This window comes from Bubalus bubalis, chromosome 5 (genome assembly GCF_019923935.1).
Source record: "Bubalus bubalis isolate 160015118507 breed Murrah chromosome 5, NDDB_SH_1, whole genome shotgun sequence".
Taxonomy (NCBI): domain Eukaryota; kingdom Metazoa; phylum Chordata; class Mammalia; order Artiodactyla; family Bovidae; genus Bubalus; species Bubalus bubalis.
In genome coordinates this window covers 24,681,815-24,697,639 of record NC_059161.1, presented here as the reverse complement: position 1 = coordinate 24,697,639, position 15,825 = coordinate 24,681,815, and the positions used below count along the sequence as shown (strand labels likewise).

The 15,825-nt window shown below is 45.1% G+C and overlaps 1 protein-coding gene across 4 annotated transcripts in view; it reads left to right on the top strand.

Annotated features, from left to right (window-relative positions):
- TNN (tenascin N) overlaps positions 1–15,825 on the top strand; it is a 104,454-nt gene that overhangs the window by 64,478 nt on the left and 24,151 nt on the right. For 3 of the 4 annotated variants that reach the window (XM_044942805.2, XM_044942806.2, XM_044942804.2), the window contains 6 exons: positions 976–1,239; positions 5,179–5,442; positions 6,098–6,361; positions 9,374–9,637; positions 11,501–11,764; positions 13,536–13,799. In XM_044942805.2, coding sequence (XP_044798740.2) covers positions 976–1,239; positions 5,179–5,442; positions 6,098–6,361; positions 9,374–9,637; positions 11,501–11,764; positions 13,536–13,799 — 1,584 coding nt within the window. The remainder of the gene's footprint in view (positions 1–975; positions 1,240–5,178; positions 5,443–6,097; positions 6,362–9,373; positions 9,638–11,500; positions 11,765–13,535; positions 13,800–15,825) is intronic. The other variant, XM_044942807.2, reaches the window with a different exon arrangement.

Below are 15,825 nucleotides of genomic sequence, written 5' to 3'. Positions count from 1 at the left end.
CCCTGGGGTAACTGGGACAAGTATGAAGAAAAGAGGAATTTTCTGAGGCTCTGGGCTGAGGCTGTTATTGAGGGGTAACGTGTCTGTGACATTTTGTTCTGGGTTAGTCCTTCTAGAATATGAAGTCTACATGAAGAGGGATTTTTGACTGTCCTGTTAATCGGCGATTCCTGAGAGCCATTACATTCCATGGCATGGAATGGATGCTCAGTGAATTGTTGAATAAATGAACTGAGTTCTGGGAATTTTTCTATGAAAAGGGAAAGACAAGAACACATCTAGATGTAAATGCCAATTCTAGAAACTAAGTGGGAAGTTGGTAATATAAGTTTATAATACAATATAATAGATTTTAATTTACAAGTGCATAAATTAGAGAGGTGAAGCTGTTTTGATTAGGGGAGAAGTAGGAAGAGACCAGGCCTCCCTGGTGACTCAGATGGTAAAGAATCCACCTACAATGCTGGAGACCCTGAGTTGGGAAGATCCCCTGAAGGAGGGCATGGCAACCCTCTCCAGTATTCTTGCCTGGAGAATCCCCATGGACAGAGGAGCCTGGCGGGCTACAGTCTATGGGGTCACAAAGAGTCGGATATGACTGAGTGACTAAGTACAGCACAGTATAGGAAGAGACCATCCACCTGCTGAATGGTCCCTGGGAAGAGGAATTAGATGTATTCTCCATGCCCACCAAGGGTAGACATCCTTGAAGGAGTAGCCACTTCAAGTGGCCACACTTGGAAGAGCTTTCTCTAATGTGTTCAGCAGTCTGAAAATGGATATCCATCAGGAAGACTTTTCTCAGCTTAGGGTTCAAGCAGAGGCCAGTTGTCCCCTGTCATAGATGACGGAGAGTCTTGCATTGCACAGACTATGGAACCAGGTCATCCAGAAGAATGCAATCTTGAAACATTTGTAACCTTGACCAGCCAAAGGTCTTCTCTAATTTTTCTTTCTTGTGTTATGTTTATGAAGAAATTGATAGTCCAACCAATGTGGTCACCGACCGAGTGACTGAAGACACAGTGGAGGTCTCCTGGGAGCCAGTCCGGGCAGTCATTGATAAGTACATGGTGCGCTACATCTCCGCTGACGGGGAGACCAAGGACACGGCGGTGCCCAGGGAGCAGAACAGCACTGTCCTGACAGGCCTGAGGCCGGGGGAGGCCTATGAAGTCTACGTGTGGGCTGAGAGGGGCAACCAGGGGAGCAAGAAGGCGGACACCACGGCCCTCACAGGTAACAGGAGAAGGGGAGTCGTCTCTCATTCTTATTCTCTCCCATCTCTAAATAAACAGACTTCCTCACGGCAGGGAGAAGATTGATTCTTGAATTAGGAGACCAAATCCCACCTAACACCAGCTCTTTTGTTTGCAGGTGTGGGGCAGGGGGTTGCCAAAGCAATTTTAAATTTCTTAATTATGAATTTTTCCCCTTTTTAACCTCAAGCAAAAGAGACCATCCTTTTAATTTGAATCAGAAGTGGGTTGAAATTCCACATGCGACTCCCTAGAGCAGAGGAACACTTTCTAATTTTCATTTTTTTTTTGGATATGAAAACTCAAAACATTTGGCTGACAGTGAATTTGAATGCTTATCTCAGCTTGCAGTGACGCACAGGCACTGTGTGTGTACTTGGGAGCTGTCTTTCAGACCATGAAAATGGTTTGCCTCCTGAGTCAACATTTACCAAATGTACCAATTCTAACTTTATGCTTTCTGAAACTATAAGGGCTCCCTCACTCCATCCCGTCATTCTGCTCAGCTGGGGCCTGCAGGTGTCCTGAGGCTGCGTGGGAATGTATATCCCAGACATTCCTTCTGCTTAAACCCTCCTCTGGCATCGACTTTGAATTCAGAGAAGCCTAATCCTGGAGTCCACTGACATCCCACACTCATGACAGGAATCCTAGAAAAGTATTCACCTATTGATAGACTTCTGTTTTGGACAGTCTCTTAGTGTCAAGATGCTCAGAGAAGCTGATAATCAGTTAGGAATATGGTTTCAGAAGCTTGACTATCCAAGTTTTAATCTCAGCTCTACCATTTATTAGCCGAGAGATTTGGGGCAACTTATTTCACTTCCGTCCCTCAGATTCTTGTCTCTTAGATGGGGCATGTGACTCTCTGCATCATTGGGTTAGTGTGAGGATCACATGAATTAATCCATGTAAGTACCTGACATAGAGGAGGTGGTGGTGTAGTTGCTAAGTTGTATCCAACTCTGGGACCACAGGGACTGTAGCCCTCCAGGCTCTTCTGTCCATGGGATTCTCCAGGCAAGAATCATGGAATGGGTTGCCATTTCCTTCTCCTGACCTAGGAATTGAACCCAGGTCTCCTGCATTGCAGGCAGATTCTTTACCAACTGAGCTACAAGGGAAGTCCCTACCTGACATAGAGAGTGCTACATAAATCATAGTCGTGCTTATTTCTTGAAATGTGTCTTAGTCTGCTTGGGCTGCTATAGCAAAACACCATGGGCTGGTTGGCTTAAACAACAGAACCTTATTTCCTACAGTTCTGGAGCCTGGAAATTCCCATGATCTGGGTGCCAGATGATTCATTTATTGGTGAGGGCTCTCTTCTCGACTTACAGATGCTTCCTTCATCTTTACATGCTGGAGAGGGGAGGTTCTGGTCTCCTGTTTTTCTCAGAGAGACATTAATCCCACCATGGGAGCCCCATCCTTATGATCTCATCTAAAGCTCATTCCCTCCCAAGGGTCCCTCCTCCAAATACCATCAAATGAGGGGTTAGATCTTCGACATATACATTTTGAAAAGACACAAACATTCAGTGCACAGAAATGTTAATCCGCATTTGACCTGGAAGCATTTCATGGTCCATAGCCTCCTGAGGCTACATGGTCTTTGTCTCCTCCAGGGGAAGAAGCAGCTGGCAGTAAGGGTGGTGAGATCTAGATTTGTTTAAAGTCAGGGTCAGAAAACCTTCTACAGAAGGCCAGAGAGTAAATATTTTCAGCTTTGGGGACCACACAGTCTCTGGTGGTCTACTCCACTCTGCCACTGAAATGAGAAAACAGCCATAGATAGTATGTAAATGAACTGGCATGACTGTGTTCTAATAACACTTGATTTATGTAATTAGGCAGTGGGTCAGATTTGGCTGATGGACTGACCGTAGATTACCAGATCCTGGGTTATATTACACGTGGCCTTCCATTTACCAGGATTTTGGGTGTTGTGAATAGAACACGTGGGTCAACCTTTTAAGAAAACATTTATTTATTATTTATTTTTGACGGTGCTGGATCTTCCTTGCTGTGCACGGGTTTTCCCTAGTTGTGGCGAGTGGCGCTAGAGGGGCTACTCTGGTTGTGGTTGCACGGGCTCCTCGTTGAGGTGGCCTCTCTGGTTGAGCAGCACAGGCTCTAGGCTCGTGGGCTCAAGTCGTTGTGGTGCACGGGCTTCATTTCCCTGTAGCATGTGGGAGCTTCCCGGACCAAGGACTGAACCCATGTCCCCTGCGTTGGCAGGTGATTCTTAACCACTGGACCACCAGGGAAGTCCCTGGGTCAACCTTTTTAAGACAGTGAAAGTTGTAATAAAGAAGAGGTTTCCCTGCTCACAGGTGAGGGCGGTGTGAATAAGTACCACAGATTAGAGGAGCTACTGGTGCGGTGCTGCCGGGGCTGTCAGGCATGGAGCCGGGCTCTGGGGATACAGAGGTAGAAGACACAGTTTGTGCTCATACGTTGCTCACAGTCCTCTGGGAAGAGAAGACAAGTGAAAAAGATAAAGTGCAGTGACTTATGTTGTGTTAGCATAACCCTGGAACTATGGGAGTCTGAAAAAAGGTAGGGGTGAGAGGAGTCATGGCAGCCCACAGGCGGAGGTGACGCCTGAAGAGTCTAGAAGGATGGGCGGCTGTTAGCAGTGGGAGCAGTCCATGCAGAGAAGGACAGGGAGGCCTGGAGCGCTGCAACCCATGGGGTCGCAAAGAGCCAGACATGACTGAGCGACTGAACAGCCAAGGTATGGGAATATGATGGGCTGGTTTTCATGGCTTAACATCAGCTTATCTTGGTAATGTTATCTTTAGTGGTGTTTATGGTGGGTGGGTCAGTGTGAGGGGTGGAGTGTGGAAAGATGAGGCTGGGATGGAGAAGGCAGCTCCGAATCCCAGAATAAATTGTCCTTTCATGTCAGCTGTTGGTGGTACATTCCGAGCTCCTGTGCTCCTTCTGGCATGTTCTCCCTTGTCTGTGTATCCCACCGAGCTGGCCTGGCCACACTGGCAAGTTATGGTGTACAGGTCTGAAATAAAGCTGTTGTCACAGAAAGCTCAGCCTTTCAAGGAGGTGGTTTTTGAAACAGGAGAGTAAAGGCATGCTAATCATTACACCCAATTCCTTAGATTTTTGACTTTTTAAGGGTTTACATTTTGAGGAGAAAGTGATATTTCATACCTCAAGTGACATTCGTAATAGCAAAGAGCTCATATTTAAGATTTACTATGCAATATCTCATTTACCATTCATCTTAAACAGAGGTAGGTACTGATATTTCCTTCTTTGTAGAGACAAGGAGACCAAGACTTAAGTTGTACAGTTTGTTCTAAGTTGGCAACCAGGAACTAGTGGAACCCAGGTTTCAACTCAGTTTAACTGCATAGAAACTCAGACAAGTAGGATTATTTTTATCCACCTAGACATCAAATACATTCACTTTAAAAGTCTCCCAGTTCTCTGGCCTCAGACATAATGTTTTATATGGAAAGAACTGACAGCTTCTACTTATTGGATATTTTTCTTCCAAAAGAAAATATTAGATCTGATGCAAAGATTTATTGAAGTGTAACTGCTTTCCAGTATAAGGAGTCAGGAACTAAAAGAGCACATTATGTAAATCCAGGGTAATGGAGAAATGTGTATATGAAGACAAAATCTTTTTATCCAAAGGCAACTTGTAGAGAAAAGTTTATAGAGTTGAGACTCAATATAGGCTTTGTCTGTAAACCTTACTTTTCATTAAACGCAAATGGCTCATTCTTGGAAATTTCAGACCACTTGCTTAATTAAACCCTTAAGTTATCCCAAGTATTGGCATATAACACACTCTGAAATTTGTTGAGGTCGCCATTTTGGTTGTTTGTGTGCTGGCCTTTGACAAATTAGTGAGTTCGCGAATGGTACACTTTTTCATCTCTTAAAGAAATTGACAGCCCCCAGAACCTGGTGACCGAGCAGGTGACGGAGAACATGGCCACCGTCTCCTGGGCCCCGGTGCAGGCCGTCATCGACAGGTACCTGGTGCGCTACACCTCTGCTGATGGAGACACCAGGGAGGTTCCGGTGGGGAAGGAGCAGAGCAGCACCGTCCTGACGGGCCTGAGGCCAGGCGTGGAGTACACGGTCCATGTGTGGGCCCAGAAGGGGGACCGGGAGAGCAGGAAGGCCGACACCAAGGCCCCGACAGGTAATAAGAGAAAGATGGTCAATGGAGATTGAAGTTTGAGGGTGTGGATTTGGGTGTGCATGGTGACAAAAGATGTGTCTTGAGTTGAGAGACTTTGCAAAGCAGAGACTGAAAGCTCAAATGAGACAGTGAGTTCTAGTGGTGATCTCATCGTGCTGCCCTTCCTGATGTGACAGCTACTCATGGAGCCACTCAGCCGCCTAGAAGGCAGAAGGGAAGCTGTGCAGTGGCTGTGTTTTTAGCAGACTCAGTCAAGATACTGATAGGATCTGGTCATTGCAATGATTATGATAGTACTTCTATAACGATTGCTTGGGAAGTAGTCCTTGAAAGAATGGTAAATTAGATATCCCAAAATCATGCCAGATACTTAATGGATTGTTTTGATGTGCCATAATGTTGCTAAGAAGACATTGTTCCTCCCACATTTTAGAGAGTTGGAAGCTAAAGAAGTATGTCAGCTTTATAATGAAGAGTCCTTTGATGTGGAGAACCAGGGGTTACTTTCTCCCTTGACTCCCACCAGGGAATCTGGGATGGGAAAGCCATTGTCTTGTGCTAAGAGGGCTCTAGGAGATAAAAATCTCTGTGATGGGGTGATGGGTATCTCTTATGTTGCTTCAAGGCTTAGTCTTTCCCAAATGTTTTCTTAAAGAAATCGACAGCCCCCAAAACCTGGTGACCGAGCAGGTGACGGAGAACACGGCCACCGTCTCCTGGGCACCAGTGCAGGCCATCATCGACAGGTACCTGGTGAGCTACACCTCTGCTGACGGAGACACCAGGGAGGTTCCGGTGGGGAAGGAGCAGAGCAGCACCGTCCTGACGGGCCTGAGGCCGGGCGTGGAGTACACAGTCCACGTGTGGGCCCAGAAGGGGGACCGGGAGAGCAGGAAGGCCGATACCAAGGCCCCGACAGGTAATGGAGCACGTATTGGTACTATGTCACTGCTAAACTCGTGGTCTGTCTAGATTGGTTTTCCTTCTCTCGCCTTAACAGAAAGAGAGGCTTAAGGATGAGCAGGCTGTATCCTTGCGTAGGAAATTGTGTACCCCTTTCTTCCATGGTGTGGCTTCTCTTAGAATGTGTAGCTTGTCCTGTTTGATTAAAGACCAAAGTTTAGGCTTTCAACACTGACGTTCCTGCTCACGGTCATTTGTCTATCTGTGCACCTGCTTTGTTGTTTACACCTAAAACCTTCCCCTTCATAAGGGATAAATATAAAGAAAGCACAAGTAATGACCGTGCTGAGGGATGGGCTGATCCAAAACCAAATTTCTTCCTTCCTCACCAGTTTAAAGCCTTTCCACAGTGCTTATTTTTGTTTCTGCCCTTTGGATGAACATTTTTGGAAGAAATGATGGTGTTTTATTGGTTCAGAATAAGCAAATGTCTAAGTCACTTTAAGCCCCCAATATGTTTCATCTTAATAATTAAGATATCTACATCCAAGTAATTGTACATACTTTATTGAAAGTTAAACCTGCTCTTCTTCACCAGCTTGGGCCATTCGTGGGCGGACTGCCTGCCACGGAAGTGGGTGTGCTTGGCTTCTCTTATATTTCTCTTCTGTTCTTCAAGCACTGTTCTTCCAGAGTGCTAGCTAGACTTTCTGACCCATTAATGTTTTGTGTGTGGGAGTTCAGGGGTCAGCAGGAGGAGAGGTGAGAGATCTCACTTGACAGTAACAGTCACAGCTGGCTTGAGTCTGTCAATGGTGCCCAACAAGGATTAAAACCAACTTTTCCTTCATGGAACACTTCCTTGGGTTCTTCAGAGACAGCTCATCTGTCCTCTTCCCTCAACTCTTTCACAGGAGTGATCTTGTGGGCACCTGTACCTCTATTACTGGTCTCCCACTCCTCTTTCTCTGCTCACACATCTGGGGGTGCCCACCACTGCCCTTCTGGTGGGGTCTCTTCACCCCTCTGGGTGATTCCCTTCCATAGCTTCTAAAGTAACCCCAGGTGGGCTATCCTTGCCTTGGTCCACATCTGGTCCATGTGTAACACACATGCACCCTTTGTCCACGCAGCCAGATATATTTTTTTTTTTTTCTTTTCCCAACGTTGCAGCGTCTCCTTTCTCTGCAGCAAGGCAACCAGCAGTTTTTTCACATCTCAGATATTTTATGCACAGGTCAGACACCAGCCCATGGTGTTCCCTAAGCTTTGGTCATGTTTTCTCAACCTGGGCACTGTTGATAATTCTTTGTTGCAGGGGTCTGTCTTGTACACTGTAGCATGTTTAGGAGCATCTCTGACCTGTACCCATTTGGGGCCAGGAGCCTCCCTATCCCACACTGAACTGATCTCACCCCTGGTTGAGAACTTTTGCTCTAGAGTATACCTGTGCAGGTCAGCAAGGGATCCTATTGCAACTGTTTACTCGAGGCTTGGCCCTCACCCATGGGACTCTCCGTGTAACTCTTTTCAAAGAAATCCACTCTGTAAGTCCCACCTCTTTGTGCTCTCCAACCTCATTCATAGTCTGTAGTTGGTTGATCAATCAAAGGCCACAAAACTGTTGTACCCACCTTGGCTTTGGGCCCTCAGGTTGGAATGTAGATACTTATTTTCTTGGGGTCAGGCCTAAGCCGAGATAAGGATGGTCCTACTTGAACATATGATTGTAAGTCTATGATAAGACCTTAGGGTAATGGCTTTTGCAATCAACTATAGGCATATCTCCAAGATATTGTGTTTGTTTCCACATTACTGCAATAAAGTGAACATCACAATAAAGAAAGTCACATGAATTTCTTGTTTGCCAGTGCATATAAAAGTTACATTTACACTGCGCTGTAGTCTATGAAATGTAAATAGCATAATGCCTAAAAAATGTATATACTTTAATTAAAAATACTTTTTTGCTAAAAATGCTCATCATTATGTGAACCTTCAGCAAATTGTAGTACCATTGAAGCTCACTCACCACAGATCACCAAAACCAATATAATAAGAATGAAAAAGTTTGAAATATTATGAGCATTACCAAAATGTGGTGCAAAGACATAGAGTGAGAAAATGCTGTTGGCAAATGCAAAATGGTGCCAATAACTTGCTGTGTGCAGGATTGCCACAGACTTTTGATTTGTGAAAAGTGTAATATCTATGATGCACAATAGAGAGAAGCACAATAAAACTAGGTATGCCTGTATGTGGAACAGAGAAGTGCTCTTATTCTCTTGGTGAATACATTTTTGAATACATTATCTATGTGCAGTATGGAGAAATATAATCTTGTACATTTGTAAAATGTCAACAAACTGCTATCATTTAAAATAGCTTGTGGTCACTGGACATGCACTCTGTGCCAGAAACTGTTATAAAGGGCATGTTATTAAGTCCTATGATACCCAACTCTACAGAATATGTACTCATGTTATCTCCCTATGCCTTTTTTTTCCCATAAACACTGATAACCATATTATAGTCAAGACCCCTTTCTACATGACGTTTGTTGGTCTTGGTTTTCAGAGCTACCCTGGAGAGATGTACAATAACTATTGAACACCCCCGTTTTACAGATGCAGAGAAGTGAAGTGAATTGCCCAGGGTCACAAAGCAAGTTAATAATTTATGAGATTAGATGCATGCATGGACCAGTAGGGCTCAAAGGTACATGAGACCATACAACCTGAAGGCAAGATTTACAGATCAAGAAACTGAGGTCCAGCCAGAGACAGCTGGGTTGTCCAGGGCCACGGCTCTCCTGACTCCGGGTCTACTGCTCATTCTGCTGTTCTGTACTTCCTCCTTGAAAATCCTCAAGTCTGGATGTATAAAGAGATCTATGTCCATGAAACAGCTGAAACCTGACATATGAGATAGGAAAATTATGAGAACAGGAAACTACCCCACCCCAAGCAACGTGGCCACAAGATTTCACTCTGTGAATAGTGTTTATTGATCAGCATCTTCCTTTCAGACATTGACAGCCCCCAAAACCTGGTGACTGAGCAGGTGACGGAGAACACGGCCACCGTCTCCTGGGCCCCAGTGCAGGCCGTCATCGACAGGTACCTGGTGCGCTATACCTCTGCTGATGGAGACACCAGGGAGGTTCCGGTGGGGAAGGAGCAGACCAGCACCGTCCTGACGGGTCTGAGGCCGGGCGTGGAGTACACGGTCCACGTGTGGGCCCAGAAGGGGGACCGGGAGAGCAGGAAGGCTGACACCAAGGCCCCGACAGGTAAGGGAGCACTGCTGTTTAGAAATGGAAGCCCTGACGTGCTAAAGTCAATGGCTGGTCAAGTTTTGTGTTCCTGAGCTGACAGTGGCAGAATTGATGATTTCTGGAAGCCCAGGAGGGTAGACTTCTGCCAAACCACATACCATCCCTCACTTCCTTTTTACACATTACATCAAAATAAGGGGCTCACATTTGGCCTCATACTTTTATCTTGCAAAGATAAATGGTGATTGGTTTTATCTATCCACTGTCCCTCCAACTGTGAATTTACTTTGTGATCAATCATTAAATATTTCTTCTTGAAAGAAAGAAGCCACATGTTAGGATCTGTGAGGTAAGTACCTTAGGAAAATGACTTGCGCTGCGATCTCTTCGGAACAAGGAAGTCTTATTGCTTTCTTAGTGGAGAAATTCTCTTTTGATTGCTGTGTACTCCATTCTGAGGATCCTAAGATTGCACTTTTAAATAGTAACGGTTCATAATTTTTAACACTCTTTCATCTCTGTTTCTCATTTTTTAAGAACAGACTTATTGAGTTATAATTTACATACTATAAAGTCCACCTTTTTATAGTGTGTGTGATTCAGTGGTTTTTAGTATATACAGAATTGAGCAGCCATCATCACTGTCTAATTCAGAATATTTTCATCACTCCTAAAACAAACCCCAGACATTAGCAGTTGTTCCCCAGCACTGCTTCCTCCAGCCTTAGGAAGCTACATACTTTCTGTCTGTAGAGAGTTCGTTATTCTGGACATTTCATATAAATAGATTCATAGAATATGTGGCCCTTTGTGGCTGACTTCATTCACTAAGCATAATATTTTCAAGGTTCATCCATGTTGTAGCTTGTGTCCATACATTTTATTGCTGAATAATATTTCATTGCTTCTGCTAAGTGGCTTCAGTCGTGTCCGACTCTGTGCGACCCCATAGACGGCAGCCCACCAGGCTCCACCATCCCTGGGATTCTCCAGGCAAGAACACTGGAGTGGGTTGCCATTTCCTTCTCCAATATTTCATTACATGGATCTAATTCATTCTGTTTATCCGTTTGTCAGTTGATGAGCATTTGGGTTGTTTCCACTTTGGGGCTATGGTGAATAATGATGCTGTGAGCATTTATGAACGAATTTTTGTGTGGGCATATGTTTTCCATTCTTTTGGCTATATACCTAGGAGTGGAATTCCTGGGTCATATGGTACCTCTATGTTTAACTGTTTGAGGAGCTGCCAAATTGTTTCCAGAGCAGTGGCACTATTTTACATTCCTACCAGCAATGAATGAGAATTATATTCTTCATTTCATTGGTACTCAGAGGAATTCATTGAGATGGGTAGAGCAGGAATCAATACCCCCATTTTACAGTTGAGAAACCTCAAATACAGAGACGTGAATGATTTCGACAAGTCACAAAGTTAGCTGATGATTCATGGAATATTCATGGAATATTATGGTACCTTAAAATCTATTTGGCAAGGCCCACATTTTACAAATGAGGGATGGAGACCCAGCCAGGGGTGGCACAGTTGTGCAGGGCCGCTGCTGGCTGATGACCGAGCTGGACCTAGAGCCCAGGTCTGCTGGCTCCAGCCCGTAGCTCCTCCTGGTGGTCCTCCCCTCTGCCTCCTGGGCTGGGATTGGAATGGAGCTCTTCTGACTCTGGATCTGGTGCCCATTCTGCTGTCCTGTGCCACCTGCTTGATGATCCAAGAGTCCAGCTGTGGTGAGAAGACCTACGTCCATGAACAACTAAAAATCCACACAGGAGACAGGAAAACCATAAGAATGGAGACTGCCTCACCCCAAGGAACATGGTCTCACTCTCTGGTGCTTGCTAATAGTGTACTTTACCTTTTAGACATCGACAGCCCCAAAAACCTGGTGACCGAGCAGGTGACGGAGAACACAGCCACCATCTCCTGGGACCCGGTGCAGGCCGTCATCGACAGGTACCTGGTGAGCTACACCTCTGCTAACGGAGACACCAGGGAGGTTCCGGTGGGGAAGGAGCAGACCAGCACCATCCTGACGGGCCTGAGGCCGGGCGTGGAGTACACGGTCCACGTGTGGGCCCAGAAGGGGGACCGAGAGAGCAGGAAGGCCGACACCAAGGCCCCGACAGGTAACAGAGCACTGTTCTTTGGGAATGTAAGGCCTGTCATGCTAAGGCTATGCCTCATCTAGTTTTGGTTTCCTGAACTGAAAACTGGCAGAGCTGATGATTTATGGAAGAGCAGGATGGTGTTCCATCATAATGTACTGCATGTTCCATCTCTCATTTCCCTTTAACTGGTTTCTTTACAAGTCAGGGCCACCTGGCAGCCTCCAAGCTACAAGTCTGCTGTGATTGATGGTCAGGTCCTGCCAGTGCTGGACCTTCTGAGTGTGTGAGTCTTCTGTTCAGTATCAAGGCTCTCCTGTTGAATTTGTGATTGGAAACAGAAAATGAAAATCAAATGCCATGAATATTAACTGTAATGTGTTCAAAACTCAACTTCAAAAAGTAGACTTTATATCTACCAAAGTGAATAGTTGTATGTGGTTTGCTTTACTATAATGAGATATTTGAGGATAAGGATAATTTCTATGTTATGTTCTGGCTTCCCTGGTGGCTCAGTGGTAAAGAATCCACCTGCAATGCGGGAGCTGCAGGTTCGACCCCTGGGTCAGGAAGACCCCCTGGAGGATGGCAAGGCAACCCACTCCAGTATTCTTGCCTGGAGGATCCCATGGACAGAGGAGCCTGGCAGGCTATAGTCCATGGGGTCACAAAGAGTCAGACATGGCTGAAGTGACTTAGCACACACACACATGTGCATGGGTTTATGTCTGAACTTTTTATAGTTGATTTATAATATTGTGTTATTTTCAGGTATAACTTCTAGGTTATATTCTCATCTTATTGTGAAAGAGGTGTATGATTATATTTCTGTACTGTGATTTAGCCAGCAAACCAGCATTACAAGTGAATCTATGATCTGCTAAAGCATATTAAAACTGGATTTTAATTTTGCCGATTCATTTAACAACATATGTTGAGCATTTTCCATGGGCCCTTCTCCCTCCTAGGCAGTGGGAACCCCAAGGGAAGTAGAACATAGCCCTCTTCCTCTGGGAGTTTATATTGGCATCTGGCTAGTAGAATCATCTTGTATGAACTGAGAGGTCTTTGTTGACATGATGCTAGAAACAAAATTTTTAGCTACTGCGGTGTTGGAGAAGACTCTTGAGAGTCCCTTGGACTGCAAGGAGATCCAACCAGTCCATACTAAAGGAGATCAGTCCTGGGTGTTCATTGGAAGGACTGATGTTGAAGCTGAAACTTCAATACTTTGGCCACATGATGCGAAGAGCTGACTCATTTGGAAAGACCCTGATGCTGTGAAAGATTGAGGGCAGGAGGAGAAGGGGATGACAGAGGATGAGATGGTTGGATGGCATCACTGACTCAAAGGACATGGGTTTGGGTGGACTCTGGGAGTTGGTGATAGACAGGGAGGCCTGGCTTGCTGCGGCTCATGGGGTCGCAAAGAGTCAGACACGACTGAGTGACTGAACTGAACTGAACTGAGCAGAGACCATGTCTTCTTCAACTGAACCCTGCAAACTGTCTAGTCCCATGCCTTGTATATAGTGGGCATTTGACATATGCCTAATGAATGAAGAAAGAAATTTGTCTTGCTAAACTCTTGGTAGAGGTAATAGTACAGACACTCGGGTTTTGGTCTACTGTGCTTTCTCCTTGAGGAGTCAAAGTCTTTATGGGGAAAAAAGACATATGTCCATGATGCAGTTAGAGCATGCAAGATGGAAATCCCATGAAACATGAAAGGATGTCACTCCAAGCAAGGTGACTGTGATTTTCTCCACATTGATTGTTGTTTTCTTTTCAGACATTGACAGCCCCCAAAACCTGGTGACCAAGCAGGTGACAGAGAACACGGCCACTGTCTCCTGGGACCCGGTGCAGGCTGTCATCGACAGGTACCTGGTGCGCTACACCTCTGCTGATGGAGACACCAGGGAGGTTCCCGTGGGGAAGGAGCAGAGCAGCACTGTCCTGACGGGCCTGAGGCCGGGCGTGGAGTACACGGTCCATGTGTGGGCCCAGAAGGGGGACCGGGAGAGCAGGAAGGCCGACACCAAGGCCCTGACAGGTAACAGGAGGGACAAGAAAAGCAAACTAGGGTTTTTCACTGTGGGCCGATCTACTGCTGCTGAATTATGGCACTGCTGCTTTTGTGGCCCATGTCCTCAGGGACTGTGGATTATTTTAGGAGTTTATAGTAAAAAACCAAACAAACAAAACAACAAATTCCATTCACCTAAAGAAAGAACAAGGCATAATAATGGGTTCAGTACTGAGCAATCCCATGAATGTCTTAAAACTGTTTTCCAAAGCCTGTGTTTTTAATGACGATGCTTCTCAGCTATAGGAAATTATAGGGAATAAGATAGAGCCAATATAAAATTCTTGAAACCACTGCATTAAAGTACTGTTTTGTAGCAAGCTATTTGATTTTATTTTTTACTTAATAGGTGGTGTTTAGATTAAAGGAACAAATGTAACTTTTGGCAGTTGAAGGTCAGCGTTCATTTCAACATGAAGCTAAATTTTAATAAACATTTTCTAAGTGCCAGGCCTGGTATATAGTAGTAAAAAAAATAAATATGATTCCTATTGTCTTGAAGTCCAGTGGGAAAGACAGATAGTCAACAAGCAAATGCATTTATAACTATAAATTATAAGTTTTGTGAAGGGGATGAACATGGTATATGTGTAGAGAATAACAGGGCAGGGATGAAATGGGGGAGTAGTAGATAACACAGGAAGCTCAACCTGGTGCTCTGTGACAACCTAGAGGGGTGGGATGGGATGGGAAGAGGTAGGGAGGTTCAAGAGGGAGGGAGTATATGTATACCTATGGCTGATTCATGTTGATGTACTGCAGAAACCAACACAACATTGTGAAGCAATTATCCTCCAATTAAAAATAAATTAAAAAAAAAGATGCACATTGACAGAAACACCCAAATAACAGTGGCTTAAACAAGAAAGACATTTATTTCTCTCTTGTGGAATGGTCAGAGCTTAAGGGGCCAAGGCTGATATGATAGCTCCATGGTTCAGGAGACCCAGGCTCCTTCCATATTGTTACTCAGCCGTTCCTAGGGAGTTTTCCCAGAAAAACCCAAATGAACTTCTTGGCCAGTCCAATACATGGTCATCACCCATCCTCACTCCAGGCAGTGGAAAGGGGCGTGGGAAAGGGGAGAGATGCCTGCACTGCACATGTCACTCCTCACATTCCCCCGGCTAGACTGGACACAGGGTCCCTCACCACAAGGGGAACTGGGAAATGGGGTCTTTAGCTTGATGGCCATGTGTCCAGCTTACACTTCTGTTATACTGTCCCATCCAATACAGTGGCCACTAGCAACATGTGGCTAATTAAATTTTAACTAACAGTAATTTAAAAATTACTTTCTCCTTGAAAGAAAAGCTATGACCAACCTAGACAGCATATTAAAAAGCAGTCATTACTTCACTGACAAAGGTCCATCCAGTCAAAGCTATGGTTTTTCCAGTAGTCATGTATGGATGTGAGATTGGACCATAAAGAAAGCTGAGCACTGAAGAATTGATGGTTTTGAACTGTGGTGTTGGAGAAGACTCTTGAGAGTCCGTTGGACTGCAAAGAGATCAAACCAGTCAATCCTAAAGGAAGTCAGTCCTGAATATTCATTGGAAGGACTGATGTTGAAGCTGAATCTCCAATACTTTGGCCACCTGATGTGAAGAACTGACTCATTGGAAAAGACCCTGATGCTGGGAAAGATTGAAGGTGGGAGGAGAAGATTGAAGGTGGGACGACAGAGGATGAGATGGTTGGATGGCATCACTGATTCAATGGACATGAGTTTGAGCAAGCTCCAGGAGTTGGTGATGGACAGGGAAGCCTGGCGTGCTGCAGTCCATGGGGTCGCAAAGAGTCGGACACGACTGAGCGATTGAACTGAACTGAACTGAATTTAAAAATGATTTCCTCAGTTGCACTAGCCACATTTCCAATGGTCAGTAGCCACGTGTGACTAACATATAGATTGTACACTATTCCCATCATTGCAGAGAGATCTCTTGGACAGCGTGCTTGTAGAGGAAGGGCAGAAGGGGGTTGGGCA